We start from the raw sequence: 20,810 nt of genomic DNA on the forward strand, positions 1-20,810 counted from the left end.
CACAGGCCCCGCCCACGAGTGTTGACTGACACGGCCGTTATAACTTAGACCCGCCCTGATCGAGTTCACTGTGAGTTGTACACATCAGCCATTGCTGCAGCAATGCACTCACGAGAAGCGTCGAAGCATCTCCCAAGCGTTGAAGGTGTTGTAGCTGGATGTATTCATTCACATAGCTCTCTCTATTTACTCTTGAAATCTGCCAGCCACTGAAGACGAGGTGGATTCATTTTGTTTTCAAAGAAAATGCTCCCTCAACTCTACAGAAATTTATGTAAGTTACTTATGCACTTCTTATACTGTTTACTCCGCTCTAACAGTGATTTTCTGAAGAAAAACTGATGCTTCATCTTTTGTGTGACATACAGTAAACTTTATTAAACTCATCAGTATATTTTGTGTCATCATTCAGACAATTCAGATCGTCAGACGGAGTCCTACAGCAAGCTTGCATTAATAGTGTATACAAGCAATGCCAAATAGGTTATAATCGTAATTAAACTAAACTATACCTGTTCCAACTCCATACAGCATATATTCTCTGACTCTGTAGGCATTTTTATGGTCGAAATGAACACCATTACTGTGACTGTCTGTTTTATTATTATCATCTTCCCTGTTCTGGCTCTGATCGCGGCTGCTAAGGCTCCGCCCCCTGTGCCGTGAACCAGCAGCTCATTAGCATTAAAGGAGAAGCACTAAAACAGTGTGTTTTTCACAGACCCAAAAAATGATGATTTAAACGTGCTGTAAATAAAATTCTGTTGGGTATTTTGAGCTAAAACTTCACATACACACTCTGGGGACATCAGAGACTTATTTTACATCTTGTGAAAAGGGGCATAATAGGTCCCCTTTAAGATTTATAGACACTCTGTCGAGCTCTAGAGAGCGGAGGCCTCAGCAGATAACTCTCTGGAGTGAGAAGAAAGCCTAACCACGCCTCTGAGCCCACAAGGAGGGAACCATCTACCTGTGCTCATCACTACTGCAATACTAGCCGACTTCACATCTGGGCTACCAGAAACTCAGTGAACAAGAAGTAACAGAGGCCCTGTAACAAACTCACCACACTGTAAGGGAAACCCATCCTATCCAGGAGGGGAACAGAGGCCGAATAACCCAGTAAATAAAACATATAAATATAAAAACATATATTATTCAACTCTTTTTTTTTTTTTGGGGGGGGGGGACAGTCTGTCTACGTTTGTTTTAACTGGAGGAGGCACCTAGTGCCAACTGCTCTGCTAACAGCACTGTGGGGCTACAGGGGATGTTCTCAGTATGATTGGTTGATCTTTGGTTGGTCACACAACAAAGGCCTGAGGCAGACCGTCAGAATAGATTATCATCATCGGTCCAGCTCGTTGGGCCTGATGTTATGGACGAAGGGGGGAAGAGGAAAAGGAGGGTGTGCACAGGGAAGGAGGCGATTACCTCTCTCTGCTTGTGTCAGGACGTTCACGTCTGGCCTGAGCTACTTCCCTGACACCCTGCTTCTTCCTTCTGGACTCGTGTCGCCTCCTTGACCTACTCCTGCCAGGAGTAGGGGAACGAGTGGCGACTGAGTCCTGCTGGCCCTGTCTACAATCCTCGGAATGAGGCTGTCTGGGTGTGGCCCTGGACCGGCACGGTATACAAGATCTATATGCCGCTGAGCGAGCCTTCGCCTCTCTGAACCTTCCGACCACCGCCTCAACGGAGGTCCCGAAAAGTTCAGAGGGCGAAACTGGGGCATCGAGGAGAAAAGTCTTTTCTTTCTCCCCGATGCCTGCCAAGTTCACCCACAGATGCCTCTGCGTGGCCATGGCCGCCAACGATCGTCCGATCGCGGCAGCCATCTGTTTGGTGGCCCGGAGAGCCAGGTCTGTGGTGCGGCGCAACTCAGCCACCGCGTTAAACCCTGACCCTGGTCCAGGTCCCTCAGCAGGTCAGCCTGGTACGCCTGCAACACAGCCATTGTATGCAGCGCAGCATCAGCCTGACCTGCCGCCGCGTATGCCCTGCCATTTAGACGAGATGTAGTCTGAAGTGGTCTGGATGGCAGGGTTGGAGCTCTTAGTGTTGATGTCTCCCCTTGTGAGAGATAGCTCGCAAATGTCTCCTCAATGGGAGGCATCGACACATACCCGTGCTCTTGCATTCCCTCCACATTCGAATAGTTGGAATGTTGGAAGCGGTGAATGCGAGAAGAATACGGGTTCTTCCATGCCTTCACGACCCCTGCATGGAGGTCGGGAAGGAATGGAAGGCTCACCGGTGATGGTGGGGTGTGGCCAGAGAGAAAGCGCTCATCAAGCCTTCTGCAAGCAGCTTCCCCTCTGACGGGCTGCCATGGCAACTCAAGCCTGGCGGTGGTGCGCTCCATCACCTCCACCAACTCAATTTCAGTATCTTCACCTGCTTCAACCCCATCCTGCTCATCCAGGCTCGAAGCCAATAGAGCATTGGCTGTTGGACCAGAGAATGCTTCAGAGTGCATCCCCGCCCAACAGCACGTTCTCGTCAACCTCCGATGAGTTTGAGAGCTTCATTCCTCTCTCAAACTCATTGGCGAGCTCCCTCTGAGATCCCCACGATCTGAGTCTCCTCTCGGCCTCGGCACGAGCGGGACCCGAACCGCGGGGCAGATGACTGTCCCTCTTCCCTCAAGAAAAAGGACAGACGAGAACGGAGCGTTCTCAATGAGAAATGCTCACAGTCCGCGCAACTCTGTCACCTCAAGAACAGAGCGTGCGTGTTCTTCACCCAGACAAAGCACGCAAAGGTTGTGAGTGTCACCAGCTGTGAGAAACCTCTCACACGGATCTGCACACTTCCTAAAGCACTTGTTTACCATAGTTTCGTTTTACTCACAGTGTCAGTGAAACAGTCCCTGAAGACGAAAAAGAGGATGACATGTTCTCTAGGAGCTAGAGCATGACGTGATGGCTGACGCCGGCCAATATGATTGTCATGGTTATACAGTGTTTCAGTCATCAGTCACGCTGAGGTGTTCCCCTAGCGCTTTGATGCCGTATGAGTTCCCTTTCGAAAGGGAACCAGCATGTTCTTCATTTCTCAGTTCTGACTGTGTTGAGCTCGAGTCTGTTTAAAGTCAAGAGACTGAAATGTTGATTGTGTGTGAAAGTGTGTATTTCAGTGTAACTCTCAGTCCTGCAGTTTCATGTTATTGAGGATCAGCTCATATGTTCAATAATTTACAGCTCAATAATCTGAACTCACAGCAGCAGAAAGAGGCTGAACACTTCAAATATACTTTACATTGTGATTCATGTGTGAGAGTCAAATATGATCTTACTCTAATTTCTCCAGTTTACAGTGAGGATTCTGTAGTACATCAGACAGCAGATTCACTGATTTTCCTATTTTATTCCCAGACAGATTCAGTTCTCTCAGGTGTTCAGGGTTTGATCTCAGAGCTGAAGTCAGAGCAGCAAAACCTTCATCTGTGAGATCACAACTCCTCAACCTGTAGAGAACAATGACACACACTTCACTCTCTCAGTTCAGATCAGATCAGTTTAGCAGTGAATCCATTATTAAAGAGAAAATTCAAACTTAAAAGCACAAATTAATATGTTTGATGGATCATTAGATTGAGATCTAAATTGTCACAAAACATGATCAAACGACATCTAAAGTATCATTCAATCAGGAAAAATAATCTCTTATTTGCACTATATTAAAGCTGCAGTCGGCAAGTCTGGCAGATTGAGTAGACTTAGCCAAAATTTTGAATGTTTACAACTCTCATGCCCCTCCCCCACTACCAGCGAGCACCCTCCCATCGAGGTCATGCTCGTCAGTGCGTGTGTACCTGATTTTCTGTGAACGCGTCTGTCTCTTCAGCATCGATCAACACCATGGACTCGGAGATAGGCTGCCCTGCCACCATGCCCTATTGCTATCCATAGATAGCAATAACCGAGGAATTGGAAGCTTGTTAGTAGATTTTCTCTCCGCCATCATGCTTCATGCAATCTTCAGGCGAACTTCAGGCATGTCGTGTGCATGTGATATTGTAACGTGCGCGAGGGAGGGGGGGTATGTGGCGTGTGCACGACCTGTGATTGACAGTCAGATCTCAAACCCCCCTGCGCTGATTGGACCCGATGATCCGTGAGCGGTGGATTTTTGCAAAACAAATAACAGGCTCCAGGTGGAGTTAGAAGCTCGGGTTTTTTCTAAAACCACCTTATTTATGTTGTTCTGTCGGATTATAGTGTCGATTTCACTGAATATGATAAAAAAAATGTTGCCGACTGCAGCTTTAAAATTCAGTCTTGTGTTTGGTCTGCTTTAATAAATGAGACTATTCACTACATAGGCTAGTTTACTGTTAATTACTAGATCTGTACTATGTAATATGCATGGAGTGTCATTTAGTGTGTGTGTGTGTTTTCATTTCACAAAATTAAAAAACAATCCTTTAGAAAGTGTCAATGCAGAAAGATGAACATAATTAACAGTAAGAATGAATCCAGCATGTTCTTCATTTATCAGTTCTGACTGTGTTGAGCTCGAGTCTGTTTAAAGTCAAGAGACTGAAATGTTGATTGTGTGTGAAAGTGTGTATTTCAGTGTGACTCTCAGTCCTGCAGTTTCATGTTATTGAGGATCAGCTCATGTGTTCAATAATTTACAGCTCAATAATCTGAACTCACAGCAGCAGAAAGAGGCTGAACACTTCAAATATACTTTACATTGTGATTCATGTGTGAGAGTCAAATATGATCTTACTCTAATTTCTCCAGTTTACAGTGAGGATTCTGTAGTACATCAGACAGCAGATTCACTGATTTATCCATTTTAATCCCAGACAGACTCAGTTCTCTCAGGTGTTCAGGGTTTGATCTCAGAGCTGAAGTCAGAGCAGCACAACCTTCATCTGTGACGCCACAATTACTCAACCTGTAGAGAGATGAAAATCAAATAGCATAATTTAAACACTATCAAATAGTCAAATGTTTCTATTTACAACGCGTTTTTGCAGCGGTAAGAAATGTAGCCAATCACAGACATGTTTGCTGATCTCTTTTTTGTTCAGTGCCGAGTTCTTCACGCTCGTGAATCCTCTCACTAACAAAATGACTTAGACAAAATTACGAGATTTTCTTTATGCAGTGTAGACAACTTTATTGTTTATAATGGAACTTTGTGAGATTGTGAACTGAGATGAGTGACAGCTTTATAATGATTGTAAAGGGAGCGCTCTTTCGGGGCTATACATAATCCATTGAATAAAAGTTTTGTTTTTCTTGCTGCTGAGTAGCCTGGCTAACGTCAGACCTCTTTCTCATTGAGACGTGGTCTGGGAACCACATGTTCATTTTCTCGTATTTGAGGCATGGTTTACGAATGCCCAGAGCCGTTTATTGGGCTCTACGAATGTCTATCAAATGCGCCTGTACGTAGCTTATAGCCAATCGTTTCAATTATACCAGATGACGTATGTAGAGCGACAGAAATTCGACGAGGAAGAAGACAAAATAAACTTGCGTTCTAAACTACTTAGACACTATCTAAGGCTGCATCGAAAGGTAACTTCGCGTCTACTGCCATGTTGGATCCATAGATATAAAGAAACTGCTTCGGTGTTTTAATAAACTTTAAGCTAAACATCAAGTAAATGTTTAATTGTCCTTCTAATAGTAAAATTTAAACGTATGACTCCGCTGTGTAAACCATACATCAAATGTTTTTTAGGAGATTTGAGCTACTTGATAAATGAGATGTTTCTCCAGTTGTTTCCTTGGTCTTCTTAATTTATTTTAAATATTTAAATTCCCTCTTTATGTGCAAGAACATTCAACTAGTAAACCTGAATTATTTATTCATACACACATTTTCGGACTTTCTTTGTAATGCATGAAGGAATTTTACATTGTCACGGTTTAGGAAACACATCAAATACTGACCACTGAACTCTAGATAACATCTGCAGCACTGAAGATTTATGAACTTTTATTTTCCTGATGTTTTGACAGTGAACTGATTGTTCTGATTGATACTTACTGAACTGATCTGGATTCTTTAATCACAGGAAGAAGCTTCTGAAGAACCTTTAGTTTTTCAGTTTTATTGTCTCTTTCAACAAAATAATTCATATCAAACTTGTCCAGCTTCTCCTCTGATGTCAACAACACAAAGACTACAGCTGACCACTGAGATGAAGAGAGTTTGGCTTCCTTTATTCTTCCAGATTTCAGATACTGTTGTATTTCCTCCACTAGTGAACGATCACCCAGTTCATTCAGACAGTGGAACAGATTGATGGATTTCTCTGGAGAGTCAATGGTCCTGATCTTCTCCTTGATGTACTGAACTGTTTCCCCATTGCTGTCAGATCTACTTGTATGTTTCATTAGTCTTTGTAGGAGAATCTGATGAGACTCCACTGACAGACCCAGAAGAAACCGCAGGAAAAGATCCAGATGTCCATTTTTACTCTGTAGAGCCTCATCCACAGCTCTCTGATGCAGCGCAGATAATGACACATGTTCTTCTGGTGAACTGAGCTGAAACAAATAAATTATAAACCAGTCCTTAACTTTAGACAACAAACTTCGTTTGGTGATTGAGTCCAACACATTGGTGTTGTTGATTGTACAGGAGAGGTGCACATATAGAGCTGCTAGATGTTCCTGAACGCTCAGATGAACAAAGCAAAAGACTTTCCCCTGATACCAGCCAAACTCCTCTCTGAAGATCTGAGTGCACAATCCTGAGTAAACTGATGCTTCTGTCACATCAATGCCACACTCTCTCAGGTCTTCCTCATAGAAGATCACATTGCCTTTCACAAGCTGCTGAAAAGCCAGTTTCCCCAGTTTGAGGATTATGTCTTCATCGGTCACGTTCTTCTCAAAGTCCTTCTCATGTTTGATGTTGGTCTGAAGGATCAGGAAGTGTGTGTACATTTGAGTGAGAGTCTTGGGAATCTCTCCAGTCTCTGCTTCGCTCAACATCTTCTCCAGAACAGTGGCTGAGATCCAGCAGAACACTGGGATGTGGCACATGATGTAGAGGCTCCTTGATGACTTCAGGTGTGAGATGATTGTATCGGCCAGACTCTGATCACTGATTCTCTTCCTGAAGTATTCCTCCTTCTGTGGATCATTGAAGCCTCGTACCTCTGTCACTCGATGGACACACTCAGAGGGGACGAGATCGGCTGCTGCTGGTCTGGAGGTGATCCAGATGAGAGCAGAGGGAAGCAGATTCCCCACAATGAGGTTCGTCAGCAGCACGTCCACTGAGGTCTCTTTAGTCTGATCCCATAGAGTCTCATTCCGGTGTAAGTTTAAGGGAAGACGACACTCATCCAGACCATCAAAGATGAACAACACTTTATATTTGTCTTTGGATATTTCCATTTCTTTAGTTTCAGGGAAAAAGACATGAAGAAGATCTGAAAGACTGAGTGTTTTGTCCTTCATCAGATTGATCTCTCTGAACGGAAGTGGAAATATGAGCTGGACGTCCTGATTCTCTTTCTCTTCAGCCCAGTCCAGGATGAACTTCTGCACAGAGACTGTTTTTCCAATGCCAGCGACTCCCTTTGTCAGCACAGTTCTGATGGGTTTGTCTTGTCCAGGTAAAGGTCTAAAGATGTCATTGCATTTGATCGGTGTGTCCTCTGTTGCTGCTCTCCTGGAATGTGTCTCAATCTGTCTCACCTCATGTTCATTACTGATCTCTCCACTCTCACTCTCTGTGATGTAGAGCTCTGTGTAAATCTCATTCAGGAGTGTTGGGTTTCCCTGCTGTGCTGTTCCCTCATACAGACACTCAAACTTCTTCATCAGATTTGATCTAAACCTGTTGAGGACTTCATGACTGTAAAATTAAAATACCACAGTATTAAAAAACACAATGTCTTTTTTTAATAATATATTTTGTTGATATGTAATACCTGAGATCAGTCTGTGTATCTCCACTCTTAAAATCTACTGGCCGAATCATAGACGCGTCACTCCTCATAGACACACAGCTGGGCTTCTGATGAACTGAACTATAACAGAGTTCAAAGTTAAACATATTTATATATTACATATCCATTTATCAATAAAACAATCACTCTTCATGATTATTTAATTCACACTGTTATTACAAAAATTGTACATTGAAATGAGTTCTTTCACAGATGTCTCTCTGAGTGAGCAACACTAAACTGTATGCATTAAAATATTACATTAAAACATTCTTCTTGTACATTGTTTATATCTTTTCGAATAGATTACTGATAATGTTCTGATAATATAAAATGTCATACTATAATCATATTTTTATAGAAATGTAATACCTGAGATCAGTCTGTGTATCTTCACTCTTAAAATGTATTATATTATCCATAGACGCGTCACTCCTCATAGACACACAGCTGGACTCTGGTTCTGATCTCTTCTGATGAACTGAACTATAACATAAATAGATTAAAGTTAATACATTGAATTACTGTATAAAAAAAAAAAAAAATCACAATTTATCCTTAAAGAATTTTTTTATTTTTTATTTATTTAAGGGCCCCTATTATAAATTTTTCAAAATGACCTTTCATGTAGTGTGTAACACAGCTCTAAGTGAATGAAAACATCCTGCAAAAAGTTTAAAATCTGAAAGTGCACCGTATATAAAGTTATTGTCTTTCAAAAGTAAGAGTCGACTCAGAGTCAATAAAACAAATTGTTTTTCAAACGTTTCGTTGAGTCGTTTCATTGTGACATCAAGACGAAACATTAGCATATTGCCCGCCCACTTATTGTGCGCGCAGACACCAGGGAAAACTTGAACCTCAAACACTACAGCTGATTCCTGTGGATACTGGACAGCATCAAGTGGTGGATGCTGCACATTGGTGGAGGTTGAGGAGATTTCCCCCTTCCATGTAAAGCACTTTGAGTACCTAGAAAAGTGCTATATAAATGTAACAAATTATTATTATTATTATAATTATGTCGAGAAAACGCTGTGCTCTACAATGTGAAGGTAAAGCCAGGTAAATGCAGATTGTCTGTCGTTCTCACTACTTTGAGGAAAGATTAAGCATGGAGCAAGATTTGTTTTACCAAAGTTTGTGTTACATCAGTCATTCACGCTAGAGCTCGGTTAATGTATGCACTGTAATTGATATAGTTTCCACATGTTCACCACAATAAATTAGAAAAATACTCTGTAAATAAATAAGTAAAAGTAAAATAATCGGTTTGTTGATGGACATGCACTTGTTAATGCTGATGGTGAGAAATTACAGTTGCAACATCCCATAATGTACCTCAAACTGAGTAGTGTATCACTGAGAAACGTCCTGCAAGAGTCGTCCTTGCGATGGAAGTTCGGGTTGAATAACTAGTTCATTCAATGCAATCAGTTCATTCAAGTCTAAGAGTAAAACTGGGAGTTGTGTAAAATATGATACACCGGTGTTTTGCCAGACGAGAAGTTTATCTATGTATCATCTTTTTACTCTTAATTCATTTTATAACTGTATCATATTTCTCTTTTAATTTCTTTTATAACTCTTTTAATTTTCCTTGCTTTTATTTTGTGATTATTTTAATTCCTTTCTGTAAAGCACTTTGAATTGCCATAGTGTATGAACTAGGCAAGGCAAGTTTATTTATAGTGTTTCATCTTCGGACTTGCGCTCAGATTGATATGGTAAAATCGACGTTACTGTCTTTAGTTTACAGTGTAGGAAGTCTCAGGACAAGCAGACCTGACGTTGTTTTCGACACAAATGCATAAACCAATCACAACAGACTGAGCTGTCTGGCCAATCAGAGCAGAGTAGCTCACGAAAAGGCGGGATTTAGAGAGATTGATTCATCTGACGAGTCGTTTGAGAATCATTGAAAATGTGGTGAAGAGCAAATGTATATTATGAGAAAATTAAACTGTTTTTTGACCTTTGATGCATGTAAACCTGTTGTAGGAGACTCCAAAACAACATCAGAAAACTTTAAAATAGCATAATAGGGGCACATTAAAATATTAGCAACACATAAAAAATAACTGTAAGCAATGTCCAAAAATAATTTCTCACTTGAATATATTACTGATAATGTTCTGATAATATAAAATGCCATATTATAATCATATTTTTATAGAAATGTAATACCTGAGATCAGTCTGTGTATCTCCACGCTTAAAATGTATTATATTATTCATAGACGCGTCACTCCTCATAGACACACAGCTGGGCTCTGGCTCTGATCTCTTCTGATGAACTGAACTATAACAGAGTTTAAAGTTAAACATATTTGCCATATTCAACATATTACATAGCCATTTATCAATAAAACAATCACTCTTCATGATTATTTAATTTACACAGTTATTACAAAAATTGTACATTGAAAAGAGTTATTTCACAGATGTCTCTCTGTGTGAGCAACACTATACTGTATGCATTAAAATATTACATTAAAACATTCTTCTTGTACATTGTTAATATCTTGTAGAATATATTACTGATAATGTTTTGATAATATAAAATGCCATACTATAATCATATTTTTATAGAAATGTAATACCTGAGACCAGTCTGTGTATCTCCACTCTTAAAATGTATTATCTTATTCATAGACCCGTCACTCCTCATAGACACACAGCTGGACCCTGGCTCTGATCTCTTCTGATGAACTGAACTATAACAGAAAAAAAAAGAAAAAAAATTATATATATATATTAATATAAGTTCTTCAAAGGTATTTTAATAATAATAATAAAAACTGGCTGATCTTAATTGTTTTCAATAAAATTAAAGTTTTTAACTTAATAAAAACATCTTCTTGCCTATAATTTAAAGATGATTTTATGTGGAGTTTATTCAAAATACCTGCAACCTGGATACAAATCTTCATCTCTGGATGTTTGAGTTTCATCCATGATGAAGCTGAACAGTTGAAACAGAATCTGATCTTCACCACTGACTCTGAATGGAAATGACAAACAATAATTCAGCTGAACGGAACCTGAGATTCAGAGAAACAGGATGAGACGCGGCGTTCACTCAAATACACAATGTTAGTCGTATATTAACACACATGCTAAATAAATCACAGACAACACGAAACAATAAAAGCATGTTTAGCTCTAAAATGAAAAATATCAAACACATATAAAATAATGAATATGTCCTTTAGGGGAAATAGGCTAATATTGACCTAAATGCGGAAGTCACCTGTACGTCTCGAGACCTGAACACTCACCTTGATCAACCTTTGATCACATTCAAATGAACAAAATCCTCCGCCGTTTCTGTCAAGTAGCCTAGTTGCACGAACGTCTTAGCTTTTGTGAAGGTTTCCATTAAACACTTTGCATTTGATACTTTGTATGGAATCGATTATGGCTGTTTAAAAGGCGAAACATCAACTCTGGTCATTTATGTTCACTTTTTATTTGTTACGCTCAAATCAATAACGGTGTCACGTTACGCGCGCGCTCACAGTCCTGCACGTGCGCGGAGATCTCTATGATCGCTGGTGCAGGTTCTGTTCCGCGACTCGGTGTCAGTCAGGTCAGGTGTCGTGAATCTCGCTGTAATGTCTGTGACACATGCCACTATCCACTGGCACATGCCAATGAAGACCGGATGTGGCAATAAGCACAGCTTAATGTTAAAACTGCTACTGACTGTTTCGTTACTTTCTCAGACAGGTGCTTCAAATCCCTCATGCTGGATCTGTGCCCGGTTGTTTTAAAAAGTCAGAATGGAAAGCAAAATATATTTTAGCACCTAGCGCCCTCTATTGGCCAGCTGCCCCTGATTACAAATCCTTAATCAAATTCTTAAATATAACACTACTTTAACATTACTAAAAATACATATCGAGTGACTGAAACAATCTTTGTCATAGAATAGACTTATTTGATCACACCGAGTTGACAGTCTCAAAGTTCTTGTTTGTTTTATTTTCTGAGGTGAATTATTACCCATTGCTGTCAGTGTGTCTAAAGGTCACCCACAAAAGATATTCACACACTCATTAGACGCTTTTTACATTAAGTAAAGCACATAAACAATACCTGCGATTTTCATTGTCATATTTTGTAAGTTGATGTCCCAGTCGGGACATCAAAGAAATAGATGGTTAAAAAAAAAAAACGTATGTAACATGAATTTTTTATTTTTTATGCGTGTTGCGGCGTCGCGTCTGGTTTGAACACTGTGTAAAAACTGACAGTCAATGTAGAATGAATGTACAAATAGTTAATAAAACATTCATGTGATGGAATGGTTTTATAAAATATTCCAGAGAAATTCTCCCTATTAGGCAATGAAATATGACAATGAAAATCTCAGATATTGTTTATGTGCTTTACTTAATGTAAAAAGCGTCTAATGAGTGTGTGAATATCTTTTGTGGGTGACCTTTAGACACACTGACAGCAATGGGTAATAATTCACCTCAGAAAATAAAACAAACAAGAACTTTGAGACTGTCAACTCGGTGTGATCAAGTCTATTCTATGACAAAGATTGTTTCAGTCACTCGATATGTACTTTTAGTAATGTTAAAGTAGTGTTATATTTATGAATTTGATTAAGGATTTGTAACCAGGGGCGGCTGGCCAATATAGGGCGCTAGGCGCTAAAATATATTTTGATTTCCATTCTTACTTTTTAAAACAACCGGGCACAGATCCAGCATGAGGGATTTGAAGCACCTGTCTGAGAAAATAACGAAACAGTCAGTAGCAGTTTTAACATTAAGCTGTGCTTATTGCCACATCCGGTCTTCATTGGCATGTGCCACTGACATTACAGCGAGATTCACGACACCTGACCTGACTGACACCGAGTCGCGGAACAGAACCTGCACCAGCGCTCAAAGAGATCTCCGCGCACGTGCAGGACTGTGAGCGCGCGCGTAACGTGACGCCGTTGATTTGAGCGTATTAACAAATAAAAAGTGAACGTAAATGACCAGAGTTGATGTTTCGCCATTTAAACATTCCATACAAAGTATCAAATGCAAAGTGTTTAATGGAAACCTCCACAAAAGCTAAGACGTTCGTGCAACTAGGCTACTTGATAGAAACGGCGGAGGATTTTGTTCATTTGAATGTGATCAAAGGTTGATCAAGGTGAGTGTTCAGGTCTCGAGACGTTTTACAGGTGACTTCCGCATTTAGGTCAATATTAGCCTATTTCCCCTAAAGGACATATTCATTATTTTATATGTGTTTGATATTTTTCATTTTAGAGCTAAACATGCTTTTATTGTTTCTTGTTGTCTGTGATTTATTTAGCATGTGTGTTAATACACGACTAACATTCTGTATTTGAGTGAACGCCGCGTCTCATGATCCTGTTTCTCTGAATCTCAGGTTCCGTTCAGCTGAAATATTGTTTGTCATTTCCATTCAGAGTCAAGCCCAATTTATACTTCTGCGTCGAACTTACGCCGTAGCTACGTCGTAGGCTGTGTGTAGCGCGCGTACCCTTCGGCGTACCCTGACGTGCACCTCTCCAAAAATGTAACAACGCGTCAACTCTACGCGGACGCAAGCGCTGTGATTGGTCTGCTAGTACCGCTCCCTCGGGTTTCACATGCTCCCTTTGCGCGCGTGAACGCGGACAACGACGCAGAAGTATAAATGAAAACCAACGCGTTGCCTACAGCGTAGAGGCTCCGGCGTAGGTCCGACGCAGAAGTATAAATCAGCCTTCAGTGGTGAAGATCAGATTCTGTTTCAACTGTTCAGCTTCATCATGGATGAAACTCAAACATCCAGAGATGAAGATTTGTATCCAGGTTGCAGGTATTTTGAATAAACTCCAGATTAAATCATCTTTAAATTATAGGCAAGAAGATGTTTTATATTAAAATATTATCACCATTAATTATTTTTTTATGTTATAGTTCAGTTCATCAGAAGAGATCAGAACCAGAGCCCAGCTGTGTGTCTATGAGGAGTGACGCATCTATGAATAAGATAATACATTTTAAGAGTGGAGATACACAGACTGATCTCAGGTATTACATTTCTATAAAAATATGATTATAGTATGGCATTTTATTTTATCAAAACATTATCAGTAATATATTCTACAAGATATTAACAATGTACAAGAAGAATGTTTTAATGTAATATTTTAATGCATACAGTAGTGTTGCTCACACAGAGAGACATCTGTGAAATAACTCATTTCAATGTACAATTTTTGTAATAACAGTGTAAATTAAATAATCATGAAGAGTGATTGTTTTATTGATAAATGGATATGTAATATGTTGAATTTGGCAAATATGTTTAACTTTAAACTCTGTTATAGTTCAGTTCATCAGAAGAGATCAGAACCAGAGCCCAGCTGTGTGTCTATGAGGAGTGACGCGTCTATGATTAAGATAATACATTTTAAGAGTGAAGATACAAAGACTGATCTCAGGTATTACATTTCTATAAAAATATGATTATAATATGGCATTTTATATTATCAGAACATTATCAGTAATATATTCAAGTGAGAAATTATTTTTGGACATTGCTTACAGTTATTTTTTATGTGTTGCTAATATTTTAATGTGCCCCTATTATGCTATTTTAAAGTTTTCTGATGTTGTTTTGGAGTCTCCTACAACAGGTTTACATGCATCAAAGGTCAAAAAACAGTTTAATTTTCTCATAATATACATTTGCTCTTCACCACATTTTCAATGATTCTCAAACGACTCGTCAGATGAATCAATCTCTCTAAATCCCACCTTTTCCTGAGCTACTCTGATTGGCCAGACAGCTCAGTCTATTGTGATTGGTTTATGCATTTTGTGTCGAAAGCAACGTCAGGTCTGCTTGTCCTGAGGCTTCCTACACTGTAAACTAAAGACAGTAACGTCGATTTTACCATGCAGTATCAATCCGAGCCTAAGTCCGAAGATGAAACACTATAAATAAACTTGCCTTGCCTAGTTCATACACTATGGCAATTCAAAGTGCTTTACAGAAAGGAATTAAAATAATCACAAAATAAAAGCAAGGAAAATTAAAAGTTATAAAAGAAATTAAAAGAGAAATATGATACAGTTATAAAATGAATTAAGAGTAAAAAGATGATACATAGATAAACTTCTCGTCTGGCAAAACACCGGTGTATCATATTTTACACAACTCCCAGTTTTACTCTGAGATTTGAATGAACTGATTGCATTGAATGAACTAGTTATTCAACCCGAACTTCCATCGCAAGGACGACTCTTGCAGGACGTTTCTCAGTGATACACTACTCAGTTTGAGGTACATTATGGGATGTTGCAACTGTAATTTCTCACCATCAGCATTAACAAGTGCACGTCCATCAACAAACCGATTATTTTACTTATACTTATTTATTTACAGAGTATTTTTCTAATTTATTGCGGTGAACATGTGGAAACTATATCAATTACAGTGCATACATTAGCCGAGCTCTAGCGTGAATGACTGATGTAACAAACTTTGGTAAAACAAATCTTGCTCCATGCTTAATCTTTCCTCAAAGTAGTGAGAACAACAGACAATCTGCATTAATAGACACAGTTAAAGGTAATAGTGTCCCACAACTGATTAGCTGAAGAATTTCAGTAAGACAGTAATAATGTGAGTTAGACAGTTAGCAGGAGAACTACACAATATAAAACTCAAAACTAAGTTTTTTGTACACCATCTTTCAAGAGCAAGCAGTCTGCGAATCCTGCATTGAGATTTGAGAAACAGTCGTCAGTGAAATAAAGGGAACTGTAAGAAAAAATGATGTGGACGTCGAAGATCTCAAAAATGAAGTTTATTACAGCATAGCCGTGGCAAGGTACACAAAGCACCTTGGGTTCACCGGCGTCAGAATGAACCCCGAACATACCCAATCCTAAACCTTTTATCCTGGTCTTAATGTAAATGAAGTTGCTCTTCTTGCAACAGCTGTGGTCTGTATGTTAATGAAATTGAGACACCCCATGGTCCCTAGTGTCCCACAGAAGGTTCTCTGTTATTCTTTCAAATAAGAACAGTCAAAGGTTAAAGTGATAAGATTGTTTGAAGTCCCTTTAATCAAGATGGTTCTCGATTGCCCTCTGTCACTCCCAAACTGTAAGTGACACCTGTGCCTCTGTGATACTATTTTCATATTACTGAGATTGGATATAATCGTCTCTATATGATAATTAAGCTCTTTTAAGTGAAGGAACATTTGATATATAAATATATATATATTGGAGTGGAAGTTGTTGGGAACAGAACATAATTTCTTATAGACCCCCCTTTGATGCTCTTGGCCCAAAGTAGCATCACAACCACTCCCTCTTCGTAGATAACACCTCCCGAAACCTGGTGGGCAGGTGCCCCAGTGGCGGCGTAGCCCTGGCTTAGGTTGTTCCCTTATGGCCATCAGAGAATCTTACCCGTCTTCGGGATCTACGCCTCCTGCACACTGAGTTATGGCTCTACTTCACTTGAGCAAAATTATCATAGTTTGTGATAATGAAATGTATTATTATTATTATTTATTTTTTTATACGAGGTAACCAAGAACCATCATATCCACTTGGAACATTCAATATAGATCATGGAATTATCTATAATCTAACTATAATCTAATGTTTAAACGTAGAATGTATACATCAATCTATAATCTAATGTTTAAACATAGAACGCATAACATAATGCATTGGCAAATAATAAGAAAGATACATACACATACAGCCATTTTAAAGGTTACATTCCAAATTAAACCAGAATAGGCCATATCTCTATCATGCATTTGTTTAGCAAAAATCTTGTCTTTCTTCAAGGCCTTGTTGGGCTCTCACAATGTCAAATGTTCAGTGGTGTTCACATCAGTGATGTTAGCATATTGATTAGTTTTGACAACTCAAATAATCAACAATCAATAGACAATATAGTGTGTGTGTGTGTGTGTGTGTGTGTTTGTATCATTTTGTGTCCATTTTCTCAGTGTGGACATCCTTTATCCACTTGTTTTCCCTCTATGTGGAAAAACTACTGTCCGTAGTCTCTGAAATCTCCTCTTGTTTCACTTCTCATTGTCCATTTTTTTTTTTTTCACTTGGAGCGCAAGTCCTTCTAGATTCTAGAAGAAGCAGTTACTGGTGTTGTTCGAGTCTGTGCATCTTCATCAGTTCCATCCATTCCATGGTGGGTCTCAGGGTTTCTAGGTCTTTTAGGCCTGGAGTTCTGGATCTTGCAGGTCTGGATATCTCTATTCTTTTCTTTTTCTTGAGCAAATCCCCCTGGCTCCACTTCCTTCTCGTCCTTCAAACGACCAGATCACCTTTCTCCAGGAGGTTACAAATTTCAGGCAAACATCTCGATGCTTATATCTGAAACTATAATCAAAAGAAGAGGTTGCCCCCCTTTCCCCCACAAGCATCTTTTCACATTCAAACATCAAAGTCACAGAAGTTTCATCTCAAAACATCAAACATCGATAATGTTTTTTTTTTAAATATTTCTAAACATAATGTCATTAAAACATTTATTATAAATTACAACTACATATCAATGCTAATAAAACATGTTTCATAAATCATAAAGAATCAAAGAATCATAAAGAATCACCCCCCTTTTGATAGTAAACCTTTCTCTACAATGTGTTACTATCAAAAACTTATTCTAATTTGCATCAGCATTTGCTTGTGAATGAGCTACAGTCATGTTGCTGGTGCAGTGATATATTTGACAAGGTGTGAATGACTTCTTTATTTCCTTTCAACAGTGCCAACTGGGTTTCTAAATTGCCTATTTTCTTAAGCAAACAACGATAGTCCATCTTTCTTTTGTGTGAAAATTGACACTGTCTTGCCTTGTGCCCCATCATTCCACAAGCAAAACATACAACCTCCTTATCTTCCTTTCTTATCTCTAAACAGTGCCTTGCAATGTGACCATCCTTTCCACAAGCAAAACAAACAACTTCCTGATCTTCCTTTCTTTTCTCCAAACAATGCCTTGCAATGTGACCATCCTTTCCACATGCATGACAGACAAAGTTTTGAAGAGGTCTCTCACTGTCTTGACAGTGTCTAGCAATGTGACCAGCTTTTCCACATGCATAGCAAAGAATAACACCCTCTGAATTTATTCTTGCAAATCTCCTTGGTCCCTGATAGAAACCATTAGGCAATGTAATAGAACATTCTCTCTCGCCAAAGGCAGCAACTGGATATCTAGATTTGGCAGCTTTCATTTGACTATTTGCATGAACATTATTGTTGTAAAACTGTGTCATTTTAGCAATAATGTCATTATATTCAGATAGTGGTGTCACATGCATTGTCACAGCAGACCGGGTGAGTTTGTCACATTTGTTAATCAAGGCAGACTTGAAAGTGACATCATTCTTAGTAATGTCCGGATTGCCACTGAAAGTTTTAAACATCTCCAATAATCGTTCTGAAAACGCTGCTGGATGCTCCCCTTTCCTCATGTGCATCTCAGATATTTTATCCCAATTAACTGACATCACACCTAAGACTTCAAGCAGTGCCTTTTTCCTCTCTGACTTATTAGCATTTCTGTCCTTTACTTTCTTAGTTAAGGCTCCAGACAAAGTCTCAGGCAAGCACATTCTTAACAAAACGCACGCATCACCATCAGTAAAATTGTAAACTTCAGTATATTCCTCCAAGTTTTTCAGAAAATCTAATGGATCTTGTTTGGCAGGATCAAATTTCCCAATATTCTTGATCACAGCATCTAGTTCAGTTGGATTAAATCCTCTGACTATGGTGGTGGTCATTGGTTCCTCCCTTCCTTCACTAGCAGGCGTAGTCGTAGTAGAATGAACTGGTGCCATCGGAAATCTAACTCTACAGTCAGAGTATTGGCTACTGAATGACTGATAATCTTTTTCCCAACCCACAGCACTGTCTTCCTGCAAATCTGGCATCTCTGGAACTGGGTTACACAACGTGACACCTAACAATGTCTTACTAGGGTTTTTCTCTGTTGAGCCATTCTTTATCATAAACTGACAAGTCGCCTTCGCTTCCTCCAAATTTTTAGACAAGGTTTCCACAGATGATTTAAGCATACTATTGTTAGTTCTAAGAAGTGAAATCTCATTCTGCATCTTGACCTTTTCTTCTTTCCATATCGTTTCACTAGCCAGGTAATTTTTGGTAGAAATTACCCCAACACTGAGTCGCTCATTTTCAGCCTCTAACTCATCTACTCTCCTCCTAGTTACTTTGTATGAAGCAAAAAGTGCTTGAAGCGCATTAGCAATTTTCCCATTTTTGTTCTTAGGCATTTTGGGATCATTTTCAAACTTAGAGATAGCCCACTTGTACGGTTTATCAACAATATTCTCTATTCCGTCAAACATTCCCTGAGAACCGTGTTTAGCGATGTATTTAACAATAATTTCTTCCATTTTCAAAAGTCTTATCAAGCTTTAAAATATCTCGTGATCTAATAGTTATTCACAAAGTCTGATTTAAATGACTACACGTTAACTAGTTCCTTTGAGATATCCGTTAGTCTAATTATTCACAGCTCCAGTACTTCGGACACAAATGATCAAAATAGCCACACTACCTGAGGCTTCTAAACTTAACCACAGCCACAATCCATTGGACCTTAAATTTCATTACGCAAAACAGTTAAGAAATGTAACACTGTCACAGTACGTCGGACAAAACCACACTACGTCGGGTTTTATGTTATTTTCTTAAAATAATTTACTTAGCCACAGTACTTCGGGCTTAAACAATATTTATCCAATTTAAAACACTGCCACAGTACGTCGGGCAAAACCACACTGCTTCGGGTTCTTGTTTTAAACTTCACAGAGTCACAGCGCGTCAGACTCACTAGCCTACACTTTAACACAATCGTTGTGAAATAATTCTGTGACCACACTGCGTCGGGTCTATTCAATTACTTTAGAATTTCCTCAGAATCGTTACCACTTCCCAGTCGGTTTCAAGTACGTTAGAAACATATACATTTGTTTCAGTTACTTTAGAAACAACCAATCTGAAATAACTCTGCCACCACAGTACTTCGGGTTTATTCAATTACTTTAGAATCTTAACAGAATTATAAGAGACCAACACCAAATTTCAGTTTCTTTAGAAACTTTACACTTAAGCACTTTGTTTCAATTACTTTAGAAACAACAATTCCAATACAACTCTGCCACCACACTGCTTCGGGCTTATTCAGTTACGTTACAATCTTAAACAAAATTGTACGGAATAGGCTTAAAACTCCTCCTGCTAATACTGAATAAACCAAATTCGATCTCTTCTGTCCTTAATTTTTCTTTTCTAGATTTTTTTAAAACGAGGAATTCCTTGACAAAAACAGCATAAATGAAAGAAAACAGCTTTTTCTTACCTTTTCCCTTTTTTGTTGGAAATCCGTCGACTGGGTCTGGCTCGCCAATGTAAGAAAAAATGATGTGGACGTCGAAGATCTCAAAAATGAAGTTTATTACAGCATAGCAGTGGCAAGGTACACAAAGCACCTTGGGTTCACCGGCGTCAGAATGAACCCCGAACATACCCAATCCTAAACCTTTTATCCTGGTCTTAATGTAAATGAAGTTGCTCTTCTTGCTGTGGTCTGTATGTTAATGAAATTGAGACACCCCATGGTCCCTAGTGTCCCACAGAAGGTTCTCTGTTATTCTTTCAAATAAGAACAGTCAAAGGTTAAAGTGATAAGATTGTTTGAAGTCCCTTTAATCAAGATGGTTCTCGATTGCCCTCTGTCACTCCCAAACTGTAGGTGACACCTGTGCCTCTGTGATACTATTTTCATATTACTGAGATTGGATATAATCGTCTCTATATTAT

General features: G+C 39.1%; 2 protein-coding genes across 2 annotated transcripts in view; one reads left to right on the top strand and one right to left on the bottom strand.

Moving 5' to 3' along the window:
* LOC311090818 (NACHT, LRR and PYD domains-containing protein 12-like) overlaps positions 1–11,306 on the bottom strand; it is a 34,849-nt gene extending 23,543 nt beyond the window's left edge. The window contains exons 1-9 of the mRNA XM_084126365.1: positions 11,217–11,306; positions 10,844–10,979; positions 10,539–10,652; positions 10,124–10,237; positions 8,309–8,422; positions 7,919–8,017; positions 6,019–7,842; positions 4,744–4,914; positions 3,302–3,472 (exon numbers count right to left, since the gene is read on the bottom strand). Of these exons, the coding sequence (XP_083982491.1) occupies positions 3,302–3,472; positions 4,744–4,914; positions 6,019–7,842; positions 7,919–8,017; positions 8,309–8,422; positions 10,124–10,237; positions 10,539–10,652; positions 10,844–10,893 (2,657 nt within the window). The 5' untranslated portion in view covers positions 10,894–10,979; positions 11,217–11,306. The remainder of the gene's footprint in view (positions 1–3,301; positions 3,473–4,743; positions 4,915–6,018; positions 7,843–7,918; positions 8,018–8,308; positions 8,423–10,123; positions 10,238–10,538; positions 10,653–10,843; positions 10,980–11,216) is intronic.
* Positions 1–20,810, top strand: part of LOC311090821 (NACHT, LRR and PYD domains-containing protein 3-like) — a 430,276-nt gene that overhangs the window by 374,478 nt on the left and 34,988 nt on the right. Inside the window, exons 2-4 of the mRNA XM_084126371.1 lie at positions 13,382–13,776; positions 13,878–13,991; positions 14,291–14,404. Of these exons, the coding sequence (XP_083982497.1) occupies positions 13,727–13,776; positions 13,878–13,991; positions 14,291–14,404 (278 nt within the window). The 5' untranslated portion in view covers positions 13,382–13,726. The remainder of the gene's footprint in view (positions 1–13,381; positions 13,777–13,877; positions 13,992–14,290; positions 14,405–20,810) is intronic.

The sequence above is a fragment of the Abramis brama genome (genome assembly GCF_963993115.1).
Source record: "Abramis brama genome assembly, chromosome: 10".
Taxonomy (NCBI): Eukaryota; Metazoa; Chordata; class Actinopteri; order Cypriniformes; family Leuciscidae; genus Abramis; species Abramis brama.